The sequence below is a fragment of the Procambarus clarkii genome, chromosome 57 (genome assembly GCF_040958095.1).
Source record: "Procambarus clarkii isolate CNS0578487 chromosome 57, FALCON_Pclarkii_2.0, whole genome shotgun sequence".
Lineage (NCBI taxonomy): Eukaryota > Metazoa > Arthropoda > Malacostraca > Decapoda > Cambaridae > Procambarus > Procambarus clarkii.
In genome coordinates, this window is record NC_091206.1 from 12,162,643 (window position 1) to 12,182,111 (window position 19,469).

At 53.2% G+C, this 19,469-nt stretch overlaps 1 protein-coding gene across 6 annotated transcripts in view; it reads left to right on the plus strand.

The window, feature by feature from the left end:
* Positions 1 to 19,469, plus strand: part of Btk (tyrosine-protein kinase Btk29A) — a 495,654-nt gene that overhangs the window by 241,795 nt on the left and 234,390 nt on the right. For 4 of the 6 annotated variants that reach the window (XM_069306270.1, XM_069306271.1, XM_069306272.1 and 1 more), the window contains exons 1-2: positions 3,895 to 3,967; positions 15,117 to 16,611. The exons of the other annotated variants lie outside the window; for them this stretch is intronic. In XM_069306270.1, coding sequence (XP_069162371.1) covers positions 15,609 to 16,611 — 1,003 coding nt within the window. In that variant the 5' untranslated portion in view covers positions 3,895 to 3,967; positions 15,117 to 15,608. Of the gene's footprint in view, positions 1 to 3,894; positions 3,968 to 15,116; positions 16,612 to 19,469 lie in introns of those variants that run through there. 6 annotated transcript variants of the gene reach the window in all.

Below are 19,469 nucleotides of genomic sequence, written 5' to 3' on the forward strand. Positions count from 1 at the left end.
CACTAAGCCCCAGGGTGACACTAAGCCCCAGGGTGACACTAAGCCACAGGGTGACACTAAGCCACAGGGTGACACTAAGCCACAGGGTGACACTAAGCCACAGGGTGACACTAAGCCACAGGGTGACACTAAGCCACAGGGGGCGGCCCTACAACACCAGGTGGGTGGACACACTACAGACATCTCGCCGACGCTGCTGTCTTCATCAGGTCAAGCGAGAAAGAGAGTCTGAAATTCTTTGAAAACAAAAAAACTCGTAATTCGACACTGGTGAGACATTCGACTAAAAAATACAAGATGGTGTGGCATCTTGGTGAGATGGGGGGGGGGATGAAATCTATTTTAGATCGTTGACGTAGAAATGTGAGGCAGCGGCGGGCGGGCGGGCGGGCAGCTGAAGGGCAGAGAGGCAGGAGGGGTTAACCGGCCGGCACAGCTCCGCCCTGTCGTTGCATCACGGGTCGTATTAGAGGCAGCGAAAGAGCAAGTGGTCTGGTGGAGAATAGTGTTGATGAGACGTGCATCAAATAGAGCTGGAGAGTTCAACTCCGGTCTCGTTATCGTGTGTGGGGTGGTTGGTGGTGGTGTTGGGCATGATATACTCAGAGAGGGATGTGTCGTTCGCACCGTGATTAAGGGTAACGTTAAGGGCTCGTTGGTGGGAATTAAGGGGTTTGTTGCAATATTTGGAGAACAGCTTGCAACTTTTAACACTTACCTGTGATGGGATGTTCAACCACTTGGGCTGGACGGAAGAGCGACGGTCTCGCTTCATGCAAATCGGCGTTCAATCCCCGACCGTCCAAGTGGTTGGGCGCCATTCCATCTCTTCCGTTTCAATCCCAAATCCTTATCCTGACGTCGTTGTTGTTGTTGTTCTAGATTCAGCTACTGGGAACAAAACGTTCCAAGTAGCACGGGCTATGGTGAGCCCGTAGTGGACTTACCTGGCACAAGAGCGGGGCTGTAACTTGCTATGTTACCCTGACCCCTTCCAAATGACATATGGTCATAATGGCTTGACGCTTTCTCCCGATAATTTGTTACTTATGTCTATGGTGGTAGAAGCTTATACACAAAAGAAATCCCATTAACGTGATGTATCAATGACAAAATCAGTAGAAGCCACGATGAGGAGTCGAACCCCACACAGTTGGTTCTCCCAAGAATACGGCTTCTTATTGTCGTGTATCTCTCAGGGAGAAGTTTTTATTAACACCATTTTAGTACATCTTGGCGGATGGAGACCTTAAAGCTTTATCTGGAAGACGAATTAGCGCACCAATTAGGGAGCCGGTCGGCCGAGCGGACAGCACACTGGACTTGTGATCCTGTGGTCCCGGGTTTGATCCCGGGCGTCGGCGAGAAACATTGGGCAGAGTTTCTTTCACCCTATGCCCCTGTTACCTAGCAGTAAAATAGGTACCTGGGTGTTAGTCAGCTGTCACGGGCTGCTTCCTGGGGGTGGAGGCCTGGCCGAGGACCGGGCCGCGGGGACACTAAAGCCCCGAAATCATCTCAAGATAACCTCAAGATAACGGGTGAGAGGTCCATAGCAGTCAGATGGTTACCGCTGGTGGTTGGCGCTCGACCAAACATATTTTAATTAAGAAAAACAAAGAATGGTTCAAGATAATTGATTATATAAATTTAGATGTTTGTCTTAAGGTCCTGCCAATTAATATGTAAATTTTCATCATCGTTACCTCGAATAATTTTTCATAATGCAAGTTTATCAAATTTGCATGTAAATAATGTGATGCTCTTATGGGGCCGCTATAACCACCACCACCACTACTATCACTACCTCTGCTGTTGTCACTATCACCACCACTATCACCACCACTCCCCTACAACCATCATCCCCACCCCCTTTACCACCATCCTCACCACCACTATCACCACCACTCTCCTACAACCATCATCCCCACCCCCTTTACCACCATCCTCACCACCACTATCACCACCACTCTCCTACAACCATCATCCCCACCCCCTTTACCACCATCCTCACCACCACTATCACCACCACTCTCCTACAACCATCATCCCCACCCCCTTTACCACCATCCTCACCACCACTATCACCACCACTCTCCTACAACCATCATCCCCACCCCCTTTACCACCATCCTCACCACCACCACTGCCAACCTTCGTTAAGGATGTGACGGCACGAAAGGTTGTATTATGCGATCCAACCACATTAAAAGTGAGTGTACACATCAGCACAATGCTGTCCTTGAGATCCTTGTGGAATGTGTATGGTTGGACGCAGTCGAGGCGCTGGACGCAGGCGAGGCGCTGGACGCAGGCGAGGCGCTGGACGCAGGCGAGGCGCTAGACGCAGGCGAGGCGCTGGACGCAGGCGAGGCGCTGGACGCAGGCGAGGCGCTAGACGCAGGCGAGGCGCTGGACGCAGGCGAGGCGCTGGACGGCAGGCGAGGCGCTGGAGGCAGGCGAGGCGCTAGACGCAGGCGAGGCGCTGGACGCAGGCGAGGCGCTAGACGCAGGCGAGGCGCTGGACGCAGGCGAGGCGCTAGACGCAGGCGAGGCGCTGGACGCAGGCGAGGCGCTAGACGCAGGCGAGGCGCTGGACGCAGGCGAGGCGCTAGACGCAGGCGAGGCGCTGGACGCAGGCGAGGCGCTGGACGCAGGCGAGGCGCTGGACGCAGGCGAGGCGCTGGACGCAGGGGAGGCGCTGGAGGCAGGCGAGGCGCTAGACGCAGGCGAGGCGCTGGAGGCAGGCGAGGCGCTAGACGCAGGCGAGGCGCTGGAGGCAGGCGAGGCGCTAGACGCAGGCGAGGCGCTGGAGGCAGGCGAGGCGCTAGACGCAGGCGAGGCGCTGGAGGCAGGCGAGGCGCTGGACGGCAGGCGAGGCGCTGGACGGCAGGCGAGGCGCTGGACGGCAGGCGAGGCGCTGGAGGCAGGCGAGGCGCTGGAGGCAGGCGAGGCGCTAGACGCAGGCGAGGCGCTGGACGCAGTCGAGGCGCTGGACGCAGTCGAGGCGCTGGACGCAGTCGAGGCGCTGGACGCAGTCGAGGCGCTGGACGCAGTCGAGGCGCTGGACGCAGACGAGGCGCTGGACGCAGACGAGGCGCTGGACGCAGTCGAGGCGCTGGACGCAGTCGAGGCGCTGGACCGCAGGCGAGGCGCTGGACGCAGACGAGGCGCTGGACGCAGTCGAGGCGCTGGACGCAGTCGAGGCGCTGGACGCAGTCGAGGCGCTGGACCGCAGGCGAGGCGCTGGACGCAGACGAGGCGTAGACGCAGACGAGGCGCTGGACGCAGGCGAGGCGTAAACGCAGACGAGGCGCTGGACGCAGACGAGGCGCTGGACGCAGTCGAGGCGCTGGACACAGTCGAGGCGCTGGACGCAGTCGAGGCGATATTTTTAACCCACAAAAGCGAGCTGACTCGAGGGCTCGCGGGTCACTATTGTACGCAAAAATGAAGGATGATGCTGATGATAACGAAGAGCTTTAAGACAAGTCGAGGAACCAATGCGCCTGTATACCCTTGGGGATGAATAATTAAATGGGCAGTGATGGGAGGATGAGTAATTTGAGGATAGTGGGTACGAGGTCGTGGGGAAAATGGGAGATACTGAGGGAAGGAGGAAGGGAGGGAGGAAGGCCTTGGAAGGGTGAGAGATGTATGTATGGGCGATCGATGGACGGCTGACCCTGGGAGGATGTTAGTTAATAGGTAAGTGAGCGGGTGGTAGCGGTGACCTGTTCACCTGTTGTCTGTGTAGCCAGACAGCGGTAGCTGGGATGGGGTCGGAGGTTGAGCGGATAGGAGGAGGGAGATGGTTAGGGGTGAGGGATTGTTGGGGGGGAGGGAGGGAGACACGGGAGGGGGTTAGCGCGATGAGGCCGGGTCGTCAGTGCTGGTGTGGCCGCGGTGGAGGCCGCTGCTTGTCTCTGTGCTAGTGTTGGGGCGCAGCGCTCGCGCTCTCTCGCCGGTAACTCTCCCGGAGCCGCCAAGGGCTCTCCTCCGTTCCTCCGTCTTGACAACTGCTGGGATTAACGCAGGCTGTGTCCGTTGGTAGGACTGTTGCTCGCCTAGAAACACAAATTGTCAACTGCGATTGACTGACGGCAACGCCATGGGAGACGTTTTGTGGTTACATAGTTTTGTGTGTATTTATCTTTTAAGACACGGCGGAGTCTTAAGCCTCCATGTTAAGGAGGGTAACATGTCTTTAAAACAAAAAGTGTTGTCGGACGAGCGCAAACGAGAAAACAAATGACAGAAACCAAAATGGTAATTTATAATACAATCCCAATATACCACAGTTAAAATAAGTTAAAATGGTACAATCGAGGTTTCTAAAGTGACTGATACAGGGGGGGGGGATACACGTGTGACTGGTTCAGAGGTGCGGCCAGTGGTGGGTCGCCACCACTGGCTCCTGACCCCCTTGCAAGGGAGCGGCCTCAAGCTGCACCACTGGTACTCCCTGCTGTAGTTAACAAGTCTCTTGTTTCTTAAATCATTTATGGTAAACAGTGAAGTACCTGAGTATATAGGTGATGTGATAGCGCGGTAGATACTACAGGCCATACCCAAGATACCCACCCACTGACCTAGCATACCTCTGACACCCAAGGTACCCACCCACTGACCTAGCATACCTCTGACACCCAAGGTACCCACCCACTGACCTAGCATACCTCTGACACCCAAGGTACCCACCCACTGACCTAGCATACCTCTGACACCCAAGGTACCCACCCACTGACCCACCCACGGTACCCACCCACTGACCTAGCATACCTCTGACACCCAAGGTACCCACCAACTGACCTAGCATACATCTGACACCCAAGGTACTCACCCACTGACCTAGCATACCTCTGACACCGAAGGTACCCACCCACTGACCTAGCATACCTCTGACACCCAAGGTACCCACCAACTGACCTAGCATACTTCTGACACCCAAGGTACCCACCAACTGACCTAGCATACTTCTGACACCCAAGGTACCCACCTACTGACCTAGCATACCTGTAACACCCAAGGTACCCACCCACTGACCTAGCATACCTCTGACGCCGAAGGTACCCACCCACTGACCTAGCATACCTCTGACGCCGAAGGTACCCACCCACTGACCTAGCATACCTCTGACACTGAAGGTACCCACCTACTGACCTAGCATACCTGTAACACCCAAGGTACCCACCCACTGACCTAGCATACCTCTGACGCCGAAGGTACCCACCCACTGACCTAGCATACCTGTAACACCCAAGGTTCCCACCCACTGACCTAGCATACCTCTGACGCCGAAGGTACCCACCCACTGACCTAGCATACCTCTGACGCCGAAGGTACCCACCCACTGACCTAATGAGCCAGCATCGCTCATACGACATGGTCTTTCGTTAGCTTAAACGACGAGTTCTATAGTAGACAACCAGGTGGTGTCGGAACCCCCTCTGGGGGTGGTGGTGTCGGAACCCCCTCTGGGGGTGGTGGTGTCGGAACCCCCTCTGGGGGTGGTGGTGTCGGAACCCCCTCTGGGGGTGGTGGTGTCGGAACCCCCTCTGGAGGTGGTGGTGTCGGAACCCCCTCTGGAGGTGGTGGTGTCGGTACCCCCTCTGGAGGTGGTGGTGTCGGATCCCCGTCTGGGGGAGATGGTGTCTGAACCCCCTCTGGAGGTGGTGGTGTCGGAACCCCCTCTGGGGGAGGTGGTTCCGACGGTCCCATCAGGGTGAAAGAAACTTTGCCTATTTGTTTCCGCCTCCGCCGGGGATCGTACCCGGAACCTTAGGACTACGAATCCCGAGCGCTGTCCACTGAGCCGTCAGGCCCCTTTTAGGGCCAAAGTCGCAAACCGTTCATAAGACGGAGAGCAACATGTGTAATGGCAGACAGGCACTAGTGTGCGTTTTTAAGTTCTTACAATAAAGTGTAACAAATTGGTATGATATATGTTGGTGGGCGAAGGTCCCACAATCCCGCCGTCATCAGGCCGCGGTGGGGATTGTATATGTAACAATTCCTGTGTGGGGTCCACCCCCAGGCCGGGTTGGTGTAAGTTCCTGTGTGGGGTCCACCCCCAGGCCGGGTTGGTGTAGGTTCCTGTGTGGGGTCCACCCCCAGGCCGGGTTGGTGTAGGTTCCTGTGTGGGGTCCACCCCCAGGCCGGGTTGGTGTAGGTTCCTGTGTGGGGTCCACCCCTAGGCCGGGTTGGTGTCAGTTCCTGTGTTGTCCACTCCCTCCCCCCCCCCCCCCCGGGGTCATCAACAGCTTCAGTCCCACTTTGCCATCAGCCGTAATAGCCAATTAAGAGAGGAAATCTCTGGGGGGATCCACGAATCATTTTTGGCCAAGTCTGAATCGAGTCGTAATTAGGGTTTGAAGGCGAACTCCTTAAGAGGTGAATCGTAATGAAGACATCGTAAGTGCCTTCGTAATGAGATGGTAATTATTACTTGACAGATAGCACTTAATGTCTCTTAGACAGGGTGTCTTAACCCTAAGACCCTTAGGTGTCTTAAACCCTAAGATTAAGTGTCTTAGACACTTTATCTGAGGGTTTGTATGTTCTCATTTTGTTCAGTTTCATATTTTTTACCAGTAATGGGTGTTGTAATGGAGGGATGACAGCAGGCGTGTGTACATGGCTGTCATCGCAAGAGTGGCGGCGGTGTTTCCGGGAATGTGGAGCAAGTTGTGTGCTGTCGTGGTGGTGGGACCCTTCTGGTGTCTGTGTGTCGGTGCGTTGGTGACCCCCAGTGGTGGTGCGTTGGTGACCCCCGGTGGTGGTGCGTTGGTGACCCCCAGTGGTGGTGCGTTGGTGACCCCCAGTGGTGGTGCGTTGGTGCGTTGGTGACCCCCCGGTGGTGGTGGTGGTGCGTTGGTGACCTCTGGTGGTGGTGCGTTGGTGACCTCTGATGGTGGTAGTGGTGGCTGCGTATGGTAATGGGTACTTATGGTACTGTGGGCAGGTGTATTGACCCTGAGTGGCAGGAGGTAGAAACTCACCCAACTCATCTCACCAAAAGAAATGGCTTTTGGTGGTCGTGCACTGTCGTCAGCGGCGGTGGTCGTGCACTGTCGTCAGCGGCGGTGGTCGTGCACTGTCGTCAGCGGCGGTGGTCGTGCACTGTCGTCAGCGGCGGTGGTCGTGCACTGTCGTCAGCGGCGGTGGTCGTGCACTGTCGCCTGGCGCACTACACGTGGTGTCTGGCCGCCAGTTGCACAATAAAGGAAAACCAGTTCCTTGTGTGGAGACGAGCACTGTTTGTTGCCAGGCTTGGTCGCTTGGAGCAGGCCAGGAGTGGCTTGAAGTGGCTAAGTTGCTAGCAGTGAACTGGCTTCCACTACATTACTTACCTTGCCTCTCTGTTGCTCGTGATACTGCATTACGTCTCCCGCACGACCAATGTCTATGTACTTCGGGGAGAATCTACCAAAATTGCATTATTGCTCAGTGTGTGAATTTTTAAAAAGGACCAAATAGATATCGGTGGCTGGCTGGGCCTGTTGTGATAGGCTAGTTCACTTGCTGGACCTTTTAACATTGCCACTTTGGGAGTGAGGCACTTGGTTCAAGGAAAATGAGACATTCCTCGCGTTGGAGATAATTGGAGCATGGAAGAGTAAGGATACTTCTTAAGATGTGCACTTTGCGATAGTGTTGATGAGCGTGAAGATGGTCGAGATCATGGCATCATCTTCTTCTCCTCACCTCCCCTCCCTATCACCACGGAATTCTTGACTGGCACAACCTGTTCAGGTTGGGGGGGGGGGGGGGTGTAGCCATGTCACCACTATCCGTCAGTGTCACTCACTGTCTCACATGATAGGGAGGAGTGAGGGGGAAGGGGAGAATGAGTTACTATTCCTGCTTGGTTCAGGTATAGTACCATATAATCACTCCCTGTGTAAGCCGTTCTTGCTATCCTGACGTTTTGGGCCAGTGGGTCAACCTGAGAGTTGGTGTTAAGGCAAGACTACAGGCACGTAGTCGAGGTACTGCACCTCTACCACACGTGGGAAATCACAAATGTCAAGTTTTTCAATATGCATTGTTTTAACCATTGCTGCAATTAGCCCTCAGACTATGTTGTGAATTCAAGCTATATCCTTGCCTCCGTGCCGAGTAGATGGATGTGAAGTGCTCACCGAGGGCAGGGTCGCAAGGGGGCGCTCCAGTCAGGATCAGTCTATATCCTCAACCACTGACTTGCAGATCGCGAAGCTTCTCATTACCCAGGGTCGACTCTCATAATTCAGTTTGCCTGCCTGCACTCATTGCCAGAACACGTCTGCCAAAGATGATTCCAACTACCAACTGTGTTAATCTTTCAACTACATCTCTTGGTACTTAACTTTTGCATTAGTTTAAAACAAGTCGTTCAGGTTTAACGAGAGCTCCTTAAGCTTGCGACTATCAATCATTCACTAACAAAGCTAATTAGAATGTGGTAGTGGGAGTAGGTAAATTATACGAGGATGGCGGTCGGCCGAGCGGACAGCACACTGGACTTGTGATCCTGTGGTCCTGGGTTCGATCCCAGGCGCCGGCGAGAAACAATGGGCAGAGTTTCTTTCACCCTATGCCCCTGTTACCTAGCAGTAAAATAGGTACCTGGGTGTTAGTCAGCTGTCACGGGCTGCTTCCTGGGGGTGGAGGCCTGGTCGAGGACCGGGCCGCGGGGACACTAAAAAGCCCCGAAATCATCTCAAGATAACCTCAAGATGGCTGGGGCCATCCTCATAGGTATAACCCTCTTCACAGTCTTTTTTTCTTGTATTTCACTGCTTTTTATATTTTGGTAACTCTGGCTAGTTATTACCCGTCCCATTGGTACATATTTAGGCCTCGTCTTGTACATGCGGAGCATAAGAAGTCAGCGGGTCGTTAACGCGAGCGGGTGACAGTGGTGTTTGCGCGAGCGTCAAGTGGCGCACTCCGCGGGATGAGGCTGGAACACCCCGCGGAGCATGTTTGGGAAGCGCCTCGCGCACATCAGGAGCAGTTTAATGTGTGTGTGTTTGTGCGCTTGTCCCGCTTTACCCAGTTTATCTGGCCCGCCACGCCTCGTGAGCAGGGCGGCTCTGTGCATGCAGGTTTTCCGTCATGTTTGGAGCAAAGAGGACAGATGTGAATCAAATACTGAATCAAAATGAACAAATCCACAAGGGCCGTGATGAGGGTCCTCGTCACGGCCCTTGTGGATTTGTTCATTTGATGCATCACGTTAGTGTGATCTCTGTGTCTGAATCAAAATTACACGTTTCGTGGGAGTTAAACATTCATCTCCAAAGGATACCTGATCAACCAGGCGTCAGGTTGATCAATTTATACGTCAGGTTATGAGGTGTCCAGCAACCTGGTTGACCAAACCAACCAGGAGACCGGGCCGCGGGGACGATAACCCCCTGAACCAACAACAGGTAGTGAACATGTAGTACCCCCTGGCACTAGTGGCAACGAAGGGTCAGTACTGGGAAGGGAGGGTAGAAATAGCCTAAGCTACTCTATCCCTTTGAGATGTATTTTTTTTCTTGTCTCAATAAACATACTTGAAGTACTGAGAACTAGACATGACAAGGGCACTTAATTACGTCCGTCGCTTGAGTGTGTCAGGGAGCCCGGCTGTGTCTCAGCTGTGAGGGAAAGTGTCGTCATTTGATCTACCTTTCTTTATAATAAGACTCGGGATTATTATAAGTGTCATTGATGGTCCTAGTGACCGAACCTACAAGCTGCTGTCTTACATAATCTCGTGCTGTTAGTTTCATCCTAAGAATTCTCTCTCCCTTCCCCTTCTCTCCCTCCGTCCCCCTCTCTCTTCTCCTCTCTCTTCTCCTCTCTCCCTCACCCCTCTTCCCCCTCTCTCCCTCCCTTTCCCCCCCTCTGTCCCTTCCCTTCCCCCCTCTATCCCTCCCCTTCCCCCCCTCTCTCTCCCTCCCTTTCCCCCTCTCTCCCTCCCTTTCCCCCCCCTCTCTCCCTCCCTTTCCCCCTCTCTCCCTCCCTTTCCCCCCCTCTCTCCCTCCCTTTCCCCCTCTCTCCCTCCCTTTCCCCTCTCCCTCTTCCTCGTTCTTCCCTCCTTCCTTCCCTCTTCCTCCTCCCTCCCTCCCTCCCTCCCTCCTGAAGTATTATAACGAGACTGAGGTGAAACTCTGAATATTAACCAAAGTAAGATCTCTTTTCCCCCGTGTTACAAAAGCTGCTCTCATTTGTGTATTCCTGGACACACGTGTAACGGTGAAAGTGTTAGTGTGGAGGGAAATGACCAGTGACTGTGTGGGGGAGGAGGGAGGGAGGGGGAGCGCCCTCAACCCCACCTTCTCCCTTGCTGGCAACTCCACAAAACTCACCCCGCCTGCAGGCATTTGCATAATATTTTGGAGGGGGAGGTTCTTGGTCCTGTGCGAAGTACCTTTTGGCGAGTTCTTTGCTCGTGAGCAAGAGTGCCTTTGGGGAATGTCATTCCTCTTGGGGAAGTCTTAGTCTTGAGCCAGTGGGTTTCGGAATGGCATAGTGGGTTTTAATATCAATTCCCTTGTATTAAGACCATCTTCATCTCTTTGTTCCCCTGGTTTTCCTTTGTTACTGCATTTTTTTATATATATTCGACTGGTTGGTTCCCCCTGCTTCCTCTCCTCCTCTCGCCTTTTCTTCCATTCGTTCAGCCTCCAGCCTTCCCCAGATCTTCACCCTCCTTAGCTTCACAGTCTTCATCTCGTCATAGTCTCCCTTCTCCTTCTCGTGTCTCCTATTTTCCTCCTTTCTTAATCTTTACTTTCTTTTTCAGTACTTCTCTTAAATAATTTCCTGTCACCCACTTTAGCTCCTTTCTAAGCCTCCTCCTCCTCTTCCCCCCCTCACCATCTCCTTCCCCCTCCCTCACCCCCTCCCTCCCCCCCCCCTCCCTCCCTCCCCCTACCCCCCACTCTGCTCTTCTCTCACAAGGATCATAATGATAAAGCGCCCTATAGTCTGTCCGGCGACTGTTCATTGGCGATGTAGTTGCTAAAGTGGCGTGCGAGCCTGTGGGCCCCTGTATGGTGTTGGGATGTCTGCTCACCACCTTGTGTAGTGTCTCCCTCCCTCCGCACAGTGATCGCCTGAATACTGTGTACTCCTGGGATGACTGTGTGTGTGTCAGTGGTGGTGGTGGCGGCCCGGGAGCCCGGGCGCAGCGTGACCACCGGGTATGACTAATGGCATTATGATTGTATTGTGAGGCGGACAATAGGTGGTGGTTGAGAGGAGCAGAAAGTGTGAATCACGGGGCTGTGAGGGGCCGCTGTTGAGCAAGTGTGGCGCTGGTCACTCCATGGAAATTTCTCCTGGAATATTGAAAGCGTCTCATTCAGGTTTCCCGCGCATTTTATTTGTATGTTCGGGGAATACAGTAGTCGTTGATGCTACTGTATCGCATAGTATTCATGCAGTCATTACATGACGCATCATGTTATACATTAAGATTATATTTGAATGTTTCACATTGTATTGATAAAATATAATGACGCATTAATATGATGAAATAGTGTACTATTTGATGACGTATTACTGGCGTACACAGCAATGGACGGACGCCACACTCGCGCCCACAGTGAGCGTCTGTTAGCTGTTGACGCCTTATGGACGGCAGGTGTTTGTGGTGGCGGGGAGTGAAAGTGCTCCAGAGCTTCCCGTGACACATCTGCAAGCAAAACTACCAATTTATACCGCAAACATCTTGGTGGGGTGGAGAAAGTTGCCGCGGTCCTCCTGCCGCCTCCAGGCAGGCCGCCGCCTCCAGGCAGGCCGCCACCGCCAAGAGGCAGGCCGCCACCGCCACGAGGCAGGCCGCCACCGCCACGAGGCAAGCCGCCACCGCCACGAGGCAGGCCGCCACCGCCACGAGGCAGGCCGCCACCGCCACGAGGCAGGCCGCCACCGCCAAGAGGCTGGCCGCCACCGCCACGAGGCAGGCCGCCACCGCCAAGAGGCAGGCCACCGCCAAGAGGCAGGCCGCCACCGCCACGACGCAGGCGTATTAACTGAGATCGATAATTACTCTGGCGTTATAAAACAAGTTGTTATATAGCTTTATAGCAAGTGTTACCATTCAGAAACACGAGGGCAAAACGGTTTCTGAATGGTAAACATTGTTATTGATGCGTGTCCCCGTAGCATAGGACGAAGTGTTCACCCTCCCCCCCACCCCCCGCCGGGCGGAACTCATGGGGGCGCGAGGTGTGTGAACACTTATTGGTTCCGGGAAGCAATATCCCCGCGGTCCGTAACATAATTTATCGATTTTTTTTTTATCCAAAAAGGCACATCCATACGCACAAGTGTGCGTACGAATATCATCCGCCACACCGTCCGTGGCGGATGATGGCGGACGGAATCACTTTTGGGTCTTCGTTTAGAGGACGGGTTGAATGTAGTGATGAAGCTTGTGTTCAAGCGGGAGCGAAGCTTGTGTTCAAGCGGGTGCGAAGCTCGTGTTCAAGCGGGAGCGAAGCTCCTGCTTGAGGGGAGCGAGCGAAGTGGTGACAGTCTCCGTGGTGTAGTGGTAAGACACTCGCCTGGCGTTCCGCGAGCGCTATGTCATGGGTTCGTATCCTGGCCGGGGAGGATTTACTGGGCGCAATTCCTTAACTGTAGCCTCTGTTTAACGCAACAGTAAAATGTGTACTTGGATGAAAAAACGATTCTTCGCGGCAGGGGATCGTATTCCAGGGACCATAGGATTAAGGACTTGCCCGAAACGCTACGCGTACTAGTGGCTGTACAAGAATGTAACAACTCTTGTATATATCTCAAAAAAAAAAAAAAAAAAAAAAAAAAAAAAAAAAAAAAAAAAAAAAGCTCGTGTTCAAGCGGGTGCGAAGCTCGTGTTCAAGCGGGTGCGAAGCTCGTGTTCAAGCGGGTGCGAAGCTCGTGTTCAAGCAGGTACGAAGCTCGTGTTCAAGCGGGAGCGAAGCTTGTGTTCAAGCAGGTGCGAAGCTCGTGTTCAAGCAGGTGCGAAGCTCGTGTTCAAGCAGGTACGAAGCTCGTGTTCAAGCGGGAGCGAAGCTTGTGTTCAAGCAGGTGCGAAGCTCGTGTTCAAGCAGGTACAAAGCTCGTGTTCAAGCGGGTGCGAAGCTCGTGTTCAAGCAGGTGCGAAGCTCGTGTTCAAGCGGGTGCGAAGCTCGTGTTCAAGCAGGTACGAAGCTCGTGTTCAAGCGGGTGCGAAGCTCGTGTTCAAGCAGGTGCGAAGCTCGTGTTCAAGCAGGTGCGAAGCTCGTGTTCAAGCAGGTACGAAGCTCGTGTTCAAGCGGGTGCGAAGCTCGTGTTCAAGCAGGTGCGAAGCTCGTGTTCAAGCAGGTACGAAGCTCGTGTTCAAGCAGGTACGAAGCTCGTGTTCAAGCAGGTGCGAAGCTCGTGTTCAAGCAGGTGCGAAGCTCGTGTTCAAGCGGGTGCGAAGCTCGTGTTCAAGCGGGTGCGAAGCTCGTGTTCAAGCAGGTACGAAGCTCGTGTTCAAGCGGGTGCGAAGCTCGTGTTCAAGCAGGTGCGAAGCTCGTGTTCAAGCGGGTGCGAAGCTCGTGTTCAAGCAGGTACGAAGCTCGTGTTCAAGCGGGTGCGAAGCTCGTGTTCAAGCAGGTGCGAAGCTCGTGTTCAAGCAGGTGCGAAGCTCGTGTTCAAGCAGGTACGAAGCTCGTGTTCAAGCGGGTGCGAAGCTCGTGTTCAAGCAGGTGCGAAGCTCGTGTTCAAGCAGGTACGAAGCTCGTGTTCAAGCAGGTACGAAGCTCGTGTTCAAGCAGGTGCGAAGCTCGTGTTCAAGCAGGTGCGAAGCTCGTGTTCAAGCGGGTGCGAAGCTCGTGTTCAAGCGGGTGCGAAGCTCGTGTTCAAGCAGGTACGAAGCTCGTGTTCAAGCGGGTGTGAAGCTCGTGTTCAAGCAGGTGCGAAGCTCGTGTTCAAGCAGGTGCGAAGCTCGTGTTCAAGCAGGTACGAAGCTCGTGTTCAAGCGGGAGCGAAACTCGTGTGAGGGCATTGTGGAACTTCCCCGTATAAGCCAAGGAGAGGAAATGTGATGCAAACGATTACTGAAATCCCGGCAGCAGCGAGGTGTTAGATACCGTGGGTGTGGGAGCCTGTCGCAGGTGTGTAGGTGGGTGTGGGAGCCTGTCGCAGGTGTGTAGGTGGGTGTAGGAGCCTGTCGCAGGTGGTAAGGTGGGTGTGGGAGCCTGTCGCAGGTGGTAAGGTGGGTGTAGGAGCCTGTCGCAGGTGGTAAGGTGGGTGTGGGAGCCTGTCGCAGGTGTGTAGGTGGGTGTGGGAGCCTGTCGCAGGTGTGTAGGTGGGTGTAGGAGCCTGTCGCAGGTGGTAAGGTGGGTGTGGGAGCCTGTCGCAGGTGGTAAGGTGGGTGTAGGAGCCTGTCGCAGGTGGTAAGGTGGGTGTGGGAGCCTGTCGCAGGTGTGTAGGTGGGTGTAGGAGCCTGTCGCAGGTGTGTAGGTGGGTGTAGGAGCCTGTCGCAGGTGGTAAGGTGGGTGTGGGAGCCTGTCGCAGGTGTGTAGGTGGGTGTGGGAGCCTGTCGCAGGTGTGTAGGTGGGTGACGAGGCAGGTTCCTCCCCTCCGTCGGTGTTCCTCGCCCGTGGTTGTCCTCCATCCTCTCCATGCGCATTGTATTCCTAGTATGCTATTGTATTAATATATTAGTATAACATATGTATATGTATACTCTTATGTAATAGGCGCTTATGCTGTTATGTAATAACAGCATAAGTAGTAATGCTGTTATTTTGATTGTGGTATATATTTACTGCCTTTGTAAAGGAAAAACAAAATACATATTATCTCTCACACATTCAACCCCCACCCCCCACACACCCACACCCACACGCGCGCACACATACTCACTCGCTATATATAGACACTATACACTATAAATTAGGTGATTCCCTGCCTGGGTAACAGCTTCTCCCCCGAATCAACCTACCCTGACTTTGCGCTCTGGTGAGGCCACTCCAGACCGACAACCAGAGCGCAACTCCATAGTCTCCTGAGACTGATGGATGCCTACTACTAGGTGAATTCACGTTTTACAAAACAATATCGTATGCAGGGAAGAGCTGTAATGTTCGTGTAATAATATCCTTATGTTATGGTCGCAGAGGTAGAGAGGGGCCAGCGGGCCTGTGAATTCGCATCCTGTAGAGGCGGGTGACAAGCACTCAGGGGCGTAGCGCAGGACTCGCTCCACACCGCCAGCAGGAGTCACCAGGTCTGTTGTCACTCGCTGTTCTCCAAGGACTTGGTCACGGTTGTCACGTGACGCCTCTAACGGAACCGACCTAACAGCTATAGTGATGTAATGCGTCGTGGTGACGTTCCCGTCTATTGTGGAAGGAAAATCGGGAAAACTATTTTCAAAGCTTAATTGCTGGCGAATAACTGACAGCAAATTGATAGATTGTAAAGGGATGTGATTGGAGCTGTCGCGTCTGCTTTATCCAAAAGTAGTGTGGTCGCACGTGATCAGCCAGATCCCCTCACACACTCGCGGGTGTGGCGTACTAGTAATAGTGAAGTTTGTAACTTTTAAGTAGTACCTGTAAGTGTAGTTTTAAAGTGAGTGTAGTGTATCGTGTATATTGAGTGTAGTGATGAAGGAGGAAGGTGTGGCCGGCCACACGGAGACGCTGCGGGCACTCAACCTGCAGCCTCCCAAGATCCGCAGCCACCTCGACCTGCTCTCCGACCCCCTCGCGCCGCTCCGGGCCCCCTCCAGCCCTGCGGCAGCCCACGCCCGTGTCTCGGCCGCCCGCAGTCTGAGGGGAGTTTTCCAGTCGCGGCTCAATGGCCCGTTGGGTTCGCTTCAGCCTCCCCTCGCCCAGCGGGCCAACAACCCCCCGGCCGCGGCCAGGTCCCCTCGCTCCGTGAAGCGCCTGGGTGGCCGGTACGCTCGGCCGCCCCGGGCCAGGAGCCAGCCGGCCACAGACAAGGAGAATGTTGCTGGCTTTGAGGATGACGAAGATGAAGGGTTTGAGGACGTGTGGGCGGGGAATGGGCGCGACGAGCCTCGGTCCGTGGGCGGTGGGCGTGATGCCGAGGACACGGACACCAGATGGGCGGGCGACCTGACCCGCCTCTCCTCGGCCCTCGACCAGCTGGCTGCTCTCTGTAACGCCACCCAGCGCCCACAGAGCAACTCGGCCACCAATTTCCTGGGAAGTAGCGAGCCCAACAGCCCCGCCCACCACTCCTACCACCCCCCGCCCAACCCCGTCCCAGCCAACATCTCCCCGACCTGCCCCGTCCACGGCACCCACGCCCACGGCACCCACGCCCTCCTCGCCCACACCCTGTCGGCCACCCAGACGTCGGCTGAGGGCGGTCGGGCCTCCCCCAGGGCGGTCAACCCACCGCTACAGGAGAGCGACTCTGGGGGAAGCTCGGCCGGGCACGTGGCCTCCACTCCTCCCTCCCCCACCGGAGGCGCCGGTGGGCGGGAGGTTTCGGGCGTGGCCAAGAGGATGGGCGTGGCTCTCCGCGCCCTGGGCGGGCGGCTGGCGGCGTGGAGCAGAGGCGTGGAGGGTTCCCAGGGGTCCTCGCAGCTGTCGTCGTCGTCATCGTCGTCGTCGTCTCCGGTCGCTGGTCGACATTCAGGTAAGTCACAGCACGCGGAGGTAGCGCACATCTTGACAATTAGTCTTAAGGAAAACGTGCAATTTATTATTATTGTGCGGCAGTGAGTGGCTTGGGTGCTCGGTCCCTGCGAGGACCAGGGAACTCAGGCGCCCAACGCACCAGGTTTTGGGTCTGGCAGCGGGTCTTGGAAGAGAATATTAAGTGCATCACATACAAGAATAATATTTAAACTTTAGAAACGCGAAAACAAAAGTAACCAATGTTGATTTATTTGTATATTTTTCAATGTATCGCGTATACAAAGTATGCGAAATTCATAAAAAAAAATGTGTAATAGATTCTTCCTTTCAGTCTGAACAAATATGTATCTTCAAGTATACAAAAATTTAAGGAATAAAGTTGCAACTCAGCGTCCCTCGAAGCCTCGAATGGTGAGAATTGTATTTTTCCCCATAAACATTACAGGCAAACAACGCCTGACCTTCAACACTGACAGGAAGTTTCCCAGCGGTCCCACCTCTGGAGGCTGATTATTCCTTTAAATAAACAAACGTCAAAATCACCATTATTTCCCTCGAATGTCTGTGGCGAGGCCAGTTTCAAGTTGGCTATGTGGGCCAAGCTACATAGTAGTACTATAAAACTCAAGTACGTTGATATCTGGAGTCACTCTCACGTTACTATCCGTTCTAAATCTACGTTATCCAGAGGAATGCTTTGTACAATGTGGCCGTCATGGTACCCACGGCGATGACGTTGATAATTAGAGAAGCTCCCAGGGTTAGTAAGGTTCATTATCTGATAGCAATCATTGGCCGCGGCGGCGCGCGAGAGTCGCAGGTCCTCGCTGCGACCGCCTCCAGTCTTCAAGGTCACGCCGGACATGAGACCAACTCTGGCATTTTGTCTTGTATCTCTTTGTCTTGTGGCATAATCATCCTGGATTACACCCATGTTTTGATAATGGGGTTTGGAGGACGCGTCAGTACATGATACATGTTTCACTGCGAGGAACGGACGGGAGAGAGGGATATTGATTGGTTGTTGTGGTTCAATAATATCTGACGTTCATAGAAGGGTAAGGGTAGTAGGGTAAGGGTAGTAGGGTAAGGCTAGTAGGGTAAGGCTAGTAGGGTAAGGCTAGTAGGGTAAGGGTAAGGGTAGTAGGGTAAGGCTAGTAGAGTAAGGGTAGCAGGGTAAGGGTAGTAGGGTAAAGGTAGTAGGGTAACGTTAGTAGGGTAAGGGTAGTAGGGTAAGGCTAGTAGGGTAAGGGTAGTAGGGTAAGGCTAGTGGACGGTGACGGAGCTTCGGTATAATATTGTGAGCGCCAGAACTTGAGCGCAACTTTAGATTAAACCTTTCATTTCTGCTCAGGATGGAATTTTAAACGCGTTCAGCTCGCTGAAACTGAATAAAAAGTTTAGATTTTATGCAAAAGTTCGTATTTGATCCGAACTCGGCCACCTCACCGAACAACGGCAGACTTTGGGAAAGTTACAGCGGACCAGATCGGACCAACAGGAGGTGTAGTGCGATTCTCGACTCCTTTAGCATTTGCTCAACCCGTCCCTCTTAAGTAATACATCACATTTTTTGGTTTACGAAATCCACAAATAAGTTAAAAATGCGACGCAATAGTATCAGTTAAAGCACCGCAATATTGACGTTTTCTATGCCTCGGCCTCCACAGGGTTAGGTGGGTTGCTTGGGGTTCGTACGTTTCTGATTAGTTGCATTTGTTTACATAGTGGCACATCTAGAAAGACAGACAACGGCATTAACAACACTAGAAGATGGACCAAGGTTCTATCAAGGATGGTATAGGTTCTATCAAGGATGGTATAGGTTCTATCAAGGATGGTATAGGTTCTATCAAGGATGGTATAGGTTCTATCAAGGATGGTATAGGTTCTATCAAGGATGGTATAGGTTCTATCAAGGATGGTATAGGTTCTATCAAGGATGGTATAGGTTCTATCAAGGATGGTATTGGTTCTATCAAGGATGGTATAGGTTCTATCAAGGATGGTATAGGTTCTATCAAGGATGGTATAGGTTCTATCAAGGATGGTATAGGTTCTATCAAGGATGGTATAGGTTCTATCAAGGATGGTATAGGTTCTATCAAGGATGGTATAGGTTCTATCAAGGATGGTATAGGTTCTATCAAGGATGGTATTGGTTCTATCAAGGATGGTATAGGTTCTATCAAGGATGGTATAGGTTCTATCAAGGATGGTATAGGTTCTATCAAGGATGGTATAGGTTCTATCAAGGATGGTATAGGTTCTATCAAGGATGGTATAGGTTCTATCAAGGATGGTATAGGTTCTATCAAGGATGGTATAGGTTCTATCAAGGATGGTATAGGTTCTATCAAGGATGGTATTGGTTCTATCAAGGATGGTATAGGTTCTATCAAGGATGGTATAGGTTCTATCATTTTTGGATGAAATGTTTGTATCTTCTTGAGGTTATCTTGAGATGATTTCGGGGCTTAGTGTCCCCGCGGCCTGGTCCTCGACCAGGCCTCCACCCCCAGGAAGCAGCCCGTGACAGCTGACTAACACCCAGGTACCTATTTACTGCTAAGTAACAGGGGGATCAGAGGTGAAAGAAACTCTGCCCATTGTTTCTCGCCGGCGCCCGGGATCGAACCCGGGACCACAGGATCACGCGTCCAGTGTTCTGTCGGCTTGTAATGTACACTTGCAAAATACTTGAAGGTCAGGTCCCAAACCTGCTCAATTAAATATAAAAAAGGTGTGAGATGTGTAAAGCAAACCCACTGAGAAGTCCCTCACCTAAAGAAACAAAAACAAAGTTCCATCTCCACTTCATCTGTTACCCTTAGTATTATACACGTTTAAGTTAGA